Below are 10,845 nucleotides of genomic sequence, written 5' to 3'. Positions count from 1 at the left end.
GTTGAGCAAGTACATGATATACTGGCTCTTGAACTTCATAGAACTTTTATACTGAAACCAGCTATAGCCTTTTATTTAATAATTTTGTTTTGTTTAGGTATTTGAGGCTCTTTGTCTAGTCTAGTCCTCAGGTACATATAGAGTCCTTTGTCCTACAGTTATACCCAATTATCGGGGCAGGTCCTAGAATGGTCCGCAAGAGGATCAAGTGCTTCATGTGATTCGAACACATGTCACTCAGCTGACCCGTTCAATTAGCTATAATCTAAATCTTGATGGTCAAGTTTCACCTAGTAGATTATTTAATACCTAGAAGAAGCTTCATTGAACGGGAAGCATATTTATTCAATACCTAGAAGAAGCTTCAATGAAAGGGAAGCATATATCTGAAAAAATAAAGAATGACTGGAGCTTTGTAAATCTTTTGCCGGCACAACAGTGTCAACCTTAAAAAGTCAAAATAACAAAAAAAAAAAAAAAAAAAAAAAAAAAATTGGATTTAGGGATAATCGCAAACATTACTTGCACATTACTGTCTAACTAATGGGCCGAAAACTAAAACATTTCTTGCTGTTGAAGTTCAACAAACTTAGCTGCTGTTTCTTGTGATTGAAGTTCAACTCTTTTGTTGAAATGTAATTGGTTGACGAAAACATCCAATAGTAATACAACTTGATTCAATTGTGAACAGTTCATAAGAATATAAAAAGGGACTAGACTATACAAACAAATCATCGCAAAGAGTTGACCTCGAAAGGTTGGCATCCGAAAGAAGGTCCAAAATTTAGTAGGACAGAATAATTTTCTTACTAAAATTGCATTTCTAGTCACTTTCTATAGATGAAATGGAGTCCAGTTTTGTTATGGGCTAGTATGGTTCGGTTTAAAAGTAAATTGATGACTAAATTACTACTTAGGTCCATGAAATTTGGAACCAAACTAAATTATAAAAACCACAGCAAACTAGTAACATGTAGTTCAGTTCGGTTCGATTCATTTTGTAATCACGATCTTTAGAAACTTGTCATCATTTATAATACTAGCGGTTGGCACACATGGTACGTGTGTAATTCAAGTAAGTAAAAATAATAACAATTAATAATAAAATTAGTATCATAATGTGTGTTGCTTAAGTGGTAAGAATTTTCTTTCTTAGACCAAAAGTCTTGATTTCAAATCTTGTGCACTTCTATATAACTTTTTTGTTTTATTTTAAATAGAGAAATGAGAGACACACGGCATAAGGAGAAGCAAGCAAATGTTTGGACACCAAGTCTGACTTTCACTTTATATAATAATAATAATAATGATAATAATAATATAGATAATATAGATAGTATAGATGATCACAAAATATTTTTGACAATCTACTAAAACATTAAATAAGAATTCAATATTTTTCAAACAATGATTGTTTAGATGAATGCTTAGAATTAGTTCTGTTACAGTAAGATTAACGACTTATGTGTATACATATATATTTGTATACATTTGAACGGTCAGGTTTGATTCTAAATTAAAACCTTAACTACAAAATCATGAATTAAACCATTTGGTACAATTTTCTTATTTTAAGAACTAGAACTAAACCGTGCAATGAGATCTATAATTGTAGATGTGATCCATACACTTTTTGAATGAAAGATTGCAGTTTTAAACCAATCACAAATTGTATTTTGTTTACTTAGTCTATGACGTATGACATGATATACTTTATTAATGATTTTTTACAAAATATTAAAATATAATTCTATGGACACTAGCACTTTTATTAAAAATTTATTATAAGAACAAGAAACCATATATTATCGGTGGTTGAAAGTAATTATTCTTGGACATCTAATGATATGTTTGAACAAGTGCACTTTAGTAAGTTTTTTAATATGAAAAACTTAATATAAAAATTAGTACATATAACATGGCTTAATATTTAATGTTGAGTTGTAAGACTGGAGAAAGTTACAAAAATACTGTAACTAGATACGATTTCATTTGTCATACAATAAGCCTACAGACATAAAATCAATAATAAAAATGGAGGGGCAAGTTGGAAGAGCTGATGGTAGGAGATTTGAAGGGGGTTGGCAACCGATGTTCTACAGAGGGAGAGCTGCTGGTCAAAGACGAAGTGGTCCAGGCTTGAAGCTATTTTCCATTTTTGTTGACAACCTTCCATATGATATGGATCCTAAAGGCATGTTTATTATGTTCTCTAAGTTTGGAGTGGTGAAGCATGTCTTCATATCATTTAAGAGAAGCAAAGTGGGAACAAGATTTGGGTTTGTTCGGTATGAGTGTGTAGTGGCAGCAAAGATGGCGATCCAGAAGGCAAATGGGGTCTGGTGCGGCAAGAAACAACTGAAGGTAAAGTTTGCAGATTATGATAATGGGAAGAATTATCACAGATCAGTGTCCGGAGTAGTTCATGAGAATCGTCTAAGAGTGGAGTGTGCAGCAGGGGATGGCAGTGAACCAAATGCATCCAATGTGCCTGTTCGTAAAGGTATTGGGGTGAGTACATGTAGAGGAACAAAATCGTATGCAGACATTGTGAAGGAAGGGGGGGCGAGGCGAATAAGCTGTTAAAAGTGGCAGTTTCAGACGAAGGCAGTGACTGGTTACAGAGATGTATGGTGGTGCGTATCAAGAGTATGTCGATGCTGGGGGAGTTGCAGAGCTTGATTTGGAATTCCAGTTTACATGAAATTTATTTTCGATTTGGGGGTGGGAATTTAATTCTATTAAATTTTTCAGCAGAAGAGTTATTACACCAGAAGTTTAGTTTGGTAGCAGACCTCATTCAAGATCTCTATGACGATATAAGATTATGGGATGAAGATTTGCCTATGGTGACTTCTAGGCTAGTTTGGTTGCACTGTTATGGTATTCCTTTCCATGCATGGAACACTAGCACATTTCAAAGTATTGGATCTTTATGGGGGGACATCATCAGATTGGAGGATAACCTTGTGGAATCAAAATCTCTGAACTGTGGCAAAGTATTGGTTCATACTAGGTCCATGGAAGCAATTAACTCATCGGTAGAGGTTGAGTGCAATAAGAGAATTTACAAGGTTTCGGTGGGGGAAGGAAGTAACAGTGTAGATTTTGACTATGAGATACGCCAGAAATGGGGGCTGAACATCTCTTCACCTTCCCGGTCAGAGAGTTCAGTTGCCGAAGTTAACACTCAACAAGATGTCAGAATCGAGGAGGTGGATCACACTAACCAAAAGCAGCATGGGAACTCGGCTTTGGTGGCGTCAGACCATGGGAACTCGATTTCGGTGGTTAATGATACTTTTGCAGACTGTGGCTTCGTGAAGGATGTTGGCACTCGTGAAGGTCATGTAGAACAGGTGGTGGTTAACGTTAGGAAGGATAACAGCTGTTCTGTAGAGGAGGATAGCATGCTAAAGAAGCTACCAAGAATAGTAAATGATGACAGCAGGGTGGTTTCTGGTGGGCCTCCTTTACTCACTCCAGGATTTGTTAAGAGTCTGAGTGGGTCGGAGGGTAGTAGACCCAGTATTAATATTGAGGTAGTGCTAGAAGGGGCCCAAGTAGGAGGTCCTGTTGATGGGCTTAGTTGTGCACTAATTAACAAAGAGGTTCTCCAAACTCAAAATGGATTGGCCTAGTCTCAAGAGCATACTCTGTGCCTATCACAAGTCCAAGAGCTTGTCAGGTTCAATACAACTACTGTGGGTAGAGAACCAGTGGTAACAGCTAACACTCATCGTCTTCAAGAAGGTAAGGAAGGAGGTTCGAGAGGAAGGAGAAGGAGAAGAGTTCACAGAAATGTTGCTTCATTTTCAGGCGGTTTTCAGCGGGGTGCGTTGCTCAGGGCTGCGGCTGCAGTCCTCTCACATTCTCAGTCTCAGAACAGCCGATCGAGTAGGAGAAGGAAGCTGGCTATCGAGGAAGCTCACGCCACTTTGTAGCTTGGCAAACGTTTGGGTATGAACTGTGAAGGGAAGGAGAATGAAGTGGTACAAAAAATTGTTGAGCTAGAGCTACAAGATGCAGAGCGGTTTGATAAAATTGCAAAAGGGGGTCAGGTGGGTCAGACCTAATTGGCCATGAATTGGGGGTGTTTAGCGGGGTTAAAGCTAGTTTCCAATGAAGATCATGTCTTGGAATGTTAGAGGCTTGGGTAGGCTGGAAAAACGACGTAGAGTGAAGCAGGTGATTAAAGAAAAAAGAGTAGATGTTTTGCTCCTTCAAGAAACAAAGAGTAGAAATATTGATGTTACTTTTGTTCGATCTATTTGGCCTTGGGAGAAGCTGGAATTTATGGCTGCAGATTCGGATGGGAGTGCTGGAGGGCTTTTGAGTATTTGGAATCCTGAAGTTTTCTCCTTATCAGAGTGTTGCAGTAACAGAAATTTTTTGCTTCTATCAGGTACTCTTTCTGGTTCATTTGAGTGTGTTTTCTTAAATATTTATGCGCCTAATGATGTGGTTCAAAGAGCTAAGTTGTGGGATTCTATCCTCAATGTAAGATTCTCTTTCCAAAAGCCTTGGTGCATGGGTGGTGATTATAATGAGATTAGAGTTCCTTATGAAAGAAGAGGATGCACTAGAAGTTCCAAAGGGATGCAGGATTTTAATAATTTTGTTGATCATCTGGAAATGATGGATTTACCAATGTTGGGTAGGAATTTTACATGGTGTAATTCTTTGGACGGTGAAAGGTGGAGTAGAATTGATAGGTTTCTGTTGGATCCCACCTGGGTAGAAAATTTTAGTTTGAAGTTATGGGGCTTACCTAGACTGGTGTCTGATCACTGTCCTCTGTTGCTTATGGAAGATGAGAAAAACTGGGGCCCTAAGCCGTTTAGGTTTCTGAATGCATGGACCTTGAATCCTAGCTTCTTGTCTGTTGTGCAAAAGTCCTGGGTGGATTCGCAGGTTCAAGGGTGGGCTGGGTACAGAGCTAAGGTGAAATTGTGTAATCTCAAAGCTGAGTTGAAAAGGTGGAATTCTGAAGTGTTTGGTTGTGTGGAGGACCAACTCAAAAAGGCTGAAGTTGAGTTGCATGAGCTTGATCTGTTGGCAGAAATGGGGTCATTAGAACCTCATGAAGTTGTAAGAAGAAGGGAGGTCAAAAACTTGGTGTGGTCATATAGAAAGAAATTGGATTGGATATGGTTCCAAAAGTCTAGAGTAAATTGGGCTCATAATGGTGATCGGAACACCAGGTTTTTTCATATTATGGCTAGCCAAAGGCAGAATAGGAACTTAGTGGATTCAATGGTTGTGGATGGGGTTCGCGTTGAAGATCCAGCATTGGTAAAACAAGAAGTGCTGAGGTTCTTTACAAAGGCATTTTCGGAAGATTGGCCATCTCGTCCAAAATTGTCTGGTAGTTTTGTGCGGATTAATAGTGCAAAGGTGGTAGAGTCTCTTGATCCTGAGTTCACTCTGGAAGAAGTTTGGGAGGCTGTAAAAGACTGTAATGGGAATAAAGCGCCGGGTCCGGATGGTTTCAACATGATGTGCATCCAGAAATGCTGGAAGGTTATGAAAAATGATTTTTTCCAGTTTATGCAGGAGTTTTACAAGAACAGTAAGCTGGTTTCTGGGTTAAATAGCTCTTTTATCACCTTAGTTCCTAAGCTTACTAGTCCCTCGGGTTTGTTAGATTTTAGACCAATTAGTTTGGTGGGTGTAATGTATAAAATCTTGGCTAAGGTACTCTCCAAAAGATTGAAAAGGGTGCTTCCAGATGTGATTAGAGTAGTGCAGACTGCCTTCTTGGGGGGGAGGAATATCTTCGATGGGGTAATGATTGCTAATGAGGTGGTGGATTGGTAGAAGAAGTCTAAAGAGAAGGGTGTAATTTTCAAACTTGACTTTCAAAAAGCTTATGATTCGGTCAACTGGGGTTACCTTTTTTCTATGATGGCCAATCTCGGGTTTGGGGAGAGATGGCTGGGTTGGATGAAAACTTGTGTCACCACGACAAGAATTTCAATTCTTGTTAATGGCTCACCAACAGAAGAGTTTAGTCCACAGAAGGGGCTAAGGCAAGGTGATCCTCTTTCCCCCTTTTTGTTCAATATTGCAGCTGAGGGCCTCAATGTTTTGTTGGAAAGGGCTAAAGTTTTGGGCTTAATTAAGGGAGCTTCTATTGGGTCAGGAAATCTAAATCTGTCTCATCTCCAATTTGCCGATGACACTATTCTTTTTTGCGATGCTGAGTGGGAGGAGATAGTAAATGTTAAGAGGATTCTTAGATGCTTTGAGATTATGTCGGGCCTTAAAATAAATTTCCACAAAAGTGTGGTGTGCGGAGTTGGGATTAGTGGAGATATTGGTCAAGCTTTTGCCTCTAAACTTTATTGTCTAAGTAAAAAGCTTCCTCTGTTGTACTTGGGCTTACCTCTAGGTGCTAACCCAAGAAGAAAGAAGACTTGGCAACCTGTGGTGGAGAAGGTAAAAGCTAAATTAGCCTTATGGAAGAGAAGGACACTTTCATTTGCTGGTCGTCTAACTCTGATCAAATCTGTCCTTGGTAGTCTGCCTGGTTACTACCTTTCTCTCTTCAAATTACCTAAAGGGGTAGCTAAGGAAATTGATAAGTTGAGGGCAACATTTTTATGGGGTAGTTCAGAAGTCCGGAGGAAGATTCATTTGGTAAACTGGAAGTTAGTAACTCTTAGTAAAGAGCAAGAAGGGTTAGGGATTAGAAGGGTGAGAGACTTTAATGATTTCTTGTTAACTAAATGGTGGTGGAGATATGGGGTGGAAGATGAATCTCTGTGGAAGAAAGTAATATTGAACAAGTATGGGGGAGTTGGTGGTAGATGGTTACCAGTGTTGGAAGGGACTGGCAAAGAATCTGTTGTTTGGAGTGATATTCTGAGTGTGTTAAGGGCTAATGCTGAGCTTTTTGAATTTTTTACGTCTAATTGCAAGCTTGTGATAGGAAATGGGTGTAGGATTCACTTTTGGCATGATAAGTGGCTGTTGAATGTTCAATTGAAGGTAGAGTTCCCAAGGTTGTTCAGATTATCTGTGGATAAAGAGGGGAATCTGAGCTCTTTCATGCAGAGGAGGGATATCTCAGGAAATTGGAGGTTTCTGTTTTCAAGATCACTTCTTGCTTGGGAGGAAGAGGAGGTTCAAAGGCTGCAAGACTTGACTGGAGATGCCCCCAGGATTAATGAGGAGCTGCCAGACTCAGTCAGGTGGACTGCATCTCCTTCAGGTCAATTCACTGTGGCATCATTGAGGAAATGGTATGAGGTGATTCAAGGCCCAAAATTACAGGTTCCTAATCTGTTATGGAGAGGTGTGGCCCCTCCAAAAGCTCAATTTTTTAGCTGGTTGGCATGGAGGGGCAGGGTTAAAACCATTAGTCTTTTACAGAGGTTTAGGGCCTTAAGTAGTAATGTGGAGAATCTGTGCCTTTTCTGCAAGATGGAACCAGAGTCCGTGGATCATATGTTCCTGTAATGCTCGGAGATTTGGAAGGTTTGGTCATCTTTGCTTCAATGGTGGGGAGTATCTTCGGTCATTCCTGCTACAGTTGATGGTGTGCTGTTATGGTGGCTGGGAACAAAATTTAAGAAGTCAGTTGTGAGGATTTGGAGGCTTGTTCCAATTGCAATGTTATGGTCAGTATGGAGGTTAAGAAATGAGTGTGTTTTTAAAGGAAATCAGCCTAATATGGAGGAGCTTGGTGAAATAGTGAAAGTTAGGGTTGGGTTGTGGGCCAAGTCTGGGCTGCCAGAGTTTCACTATTCAGTGCATGATGTAGTGGCTAATCTGAATCAGGTGACTTGTTGTTTATAGGGATTTGCTGCTGGGTTGTATGTGCTTCTGGGGTGTGTGTGCTTGGTATGTTGCCCTCTGTGTAGTCTGCTTCATGCCAGATGGGGTGTGCATGCTTCTGCTCTAGTCTGCTTTAATCAGGGTAGTCTGCCAATCTGAATTAGGGGAGTCAGATTAGCAATGTGGAGAATCTGGGAAGTCTGCTAATCTGTGTTTGCCATTCTGTGTCTGCTGGTCTGCCAATCTGTGTCTGCTGGTCTGCTCTGGCATGCTCATGCTAATCTGAATCAGTATGCTAATCTGATTTAGATCAGATGCTGTGTGTTGCCTTGTTGTGTGTAGCCAGGTATGAATCAAGGAAGTCTGCTGCTGGGATGTTGCTGGCAGATCTGTTGCTGGTATGTTGCTGGCATGTTGCTGGCAGATCTGTTTGAATCAGGTATGATCAAAGGAAGTCTGCCTTATGCTGTGTGTAGCCAGGTATGAATCTAGGAAGTTTGCTGCTGGCTTGCTGCTGGGTGTTGCTTCTATGCTGTTGTTGGTCTAGCTGTAGGCTAATTCGGGTGTGAGAAGCTGTAGTAGTGTAACTCTGTTCTGTGTTCTTTTCTTTTCTTTTCTCTTTTGTTTCCTTTATTGGTTTCTCACCAATTTAGGGTCTTGTGCTATCTACTCTTCTCTCTTTGTTGATGTAAGTTTTGTATGTTATACTTTCTTCATCAATAAAGTTTTCTTTTGTTGATAAAAAAAAAAAAAAAAAATACTGTAATTGGTACACTACGTCCATTAAAAAGATGACGAGTGTACTAAATTACTAAATTCTTGTCTTTTGCATTAGCAAAAACCCTTCTCTCTCTCTCGTCTCTCCCCTCTCTCTTCCCTCAAACTTTCTCTCTCAAATTTTCTCTCCTCTTTCCGTCAAAGTTCCCCTTTTTTTTTTTTTTTTTTTTGTTTATTCTTTTATCTAATTTCAAATATGAGATTTCCATAGAAGATCCATTCATCTGCTCCGTCCTTTCCCTCTCTTAATAATACTTTCTCATTCTCAACTTATAAAAGAAAAACTTTGGATAATTTGTTTTAGCCGGTAGATTTGTAGACTAATTATAATGGTGTTTTTACTTCTCTTTTGGTTTGGTTGTGGTCTGGGTTTTACTAATGAAAAGGCCCGGTGCTTATTCTCTTTGTAAATGGAATCAATAAAACTGTTTGCTGTTGGTTTCTTTTGTATTACTTTATGCTTCATGTTCCATCAATAAAAAAACTTCATTTCATTTTGCTTGGTCAATATAATGGTAAGAGATAAAAGATTGGGTGTGTTTGGTTTGCTTTTGAAAGAGTGATTTTTTTTTAAAAAAAAATTGAGGAGAGAGTTTAGAAAAATGTTTGGTTCGTTTGATTGTATATTTTGAAAGTAGTTTTAAAGTTTGGAAGTTTGGGATGATTTGATATTTTGTTATAATTGAATAGATGTGTGTGAGAAAAAAATGATTAAGAATGAGAGATGAGAGGGAAAAAATGATTGATTGGTGTATAAGAGAGTGATTTTAGAAATTTTTTGAGAAAAATCACAAACTAAACAAAAATTTTAGATTTTTTTTTTTTTTTTTTTAAAACAACTCTTCCAAAAGCAAACCAAACAAGCCTTGGATTTTTTCATCAAAAATTTTCGAATTAGTCGAGAATGGGAAAGTATTGAGGAGGAAAGGATGGAGTAGGTGAATGGATTCTCTATAAAAATTTCAGATTTGAAATTAGAGAAAAAGAACAATAAAAAAAGAAAAAGAAAAAACGTTGATGGGAGGAGGAGAGAGTTTGAGAAAGGGGAGGTTTCTGGTGGTCCAAGAGACAATAATTTAATAATTTAATACTCATGTCATGTTTTTTGATGGAGAAAAATTATACAATAATTCATTAAAACTGATGTGATGTACCTCTTGCCCTAAATACTTCTTCGTAAAATTGACTTTACGAGTACATGTGACTTATTGGCTATTTGTACCACATACGTCCAAATACTAAAATTTTTAATTAGCTTTGACTAAGTGTATTGTAGGTGGTTATTAAGAGCAAATGGTATGGCTTGCCGGCCGATTGTTGACTTGAGCGTTGGGAGTCAGAAATATATTAATTAAGGGTTAATTATACTTTTCATTCATATAATTTTATTTAAATTTTACTGTAGTTCATATTATTTCATTTTAAATAATTTAATTTTTTTATTTTAAGTCTAGTTGCCGTTTGTTTTTCTATCTAAATTTTGTTAATTTTATCCATATGTATATCTTAGAAAATTAACAAGTGTTCTAAAATTATTAATTTTAACCTCCAATGTAGACAAAAGAATCAATTTAAAACTACCCTTAAAGTGTATGGACCAAATTGTTTAACTTGAAATTATAGGGATTAAAATGAAATTTGGATCAAACTATAGAAGTAAAAAGAATAATCAACCCAAACAATATTAATCTTGAAAAAGTGCCTTGAATTTTATCCGAAACGAAGTGTATAGTGTAGATTTAAAATTAGTGAATGTAGGCTTCACTTAGAATGATTGTGATCTATAAATGTTTTTTTTTTTTTTTTTTTGAGTATTTTTCTTAATAATTTTTCTGAGTATATAGTATTGTTATTAATTTAAAGAGCAAAATGTAAAAACACATTGATAGAAAAAAAATATAAGATTACAAAAATCTAGAAGTTTAACATACTATGGAAAATTAATTTAAAGAGCAACTTGTCCAATTTTTGTCTCTTTTTAAGAGGTAAGACAACAAATGTCCTAACATAATGGCGTAAATACTCCGGAATCACCATATTACTTGGCCATATTATAGTCAATGAGATATAGTGAAGAATCGAAATGACTTGATGTTAATATTTTATAATATTCATCATTCAGATACATGTAACATATTCAAACTTTGAAATTGTCAATTTTGTTTTTAATCCTGATAGCAGCTTGATTGATTGCGATTTGATTTCAAATCTCAAAAGTTTATTTATTTATTTATTTTTTAATACAAACGTATTTTTAAGAGCATTGGTTATAATGTACATTTCTTA

The 10,845-nt window shown here is 37.2% G+C and overlaps 1 protein-coding gene across 1 annotated transcript; it reads left to right on the top strand.

The window, feature by feature from the left end:
• The first annotated feature begins 5,907 nt into the window (after positions 1-5,907).
• LOC145820501 (uncharacterized) lies at positions 5,908-8,474 on the top strand. Its single transcript, XM_082916378.1, has 5 exons — positions 5,908-7,300; positions 7,538-7,785; positions 7,947-8,038; positions 8,129-8,180; positions 8,436-8,474. Exons 1-5 carry the CDS (start codon positions 5,908-5,910, stop codon positions 8,472-8,474), a joined length of 1,824 nt encoding a protein of 607 aa, XP_082772504.1.
• The last annotated feature ends 2,371 nt before the right edge of the window (positions 8,475-10,845 follow it).

This window comes from Camellia sinensis, chromosome 1, assembly GCF_055761805.1.
Source record: "Camellia sinensis isolate YWXY chromosome 1, ASM5576180v1, whole genome shotgun sequence".
NCBI classification, from domain to species: domain Eukaryota; kingdom Viridiplantae; phylum Streptophyta; class Magnoliopsida; order Ericales; family Theaceae; genus Camellia; species Camellia sinensis.
This window is presented reverse-complemented; position numbering and strand designations above follow the sequence as displayed.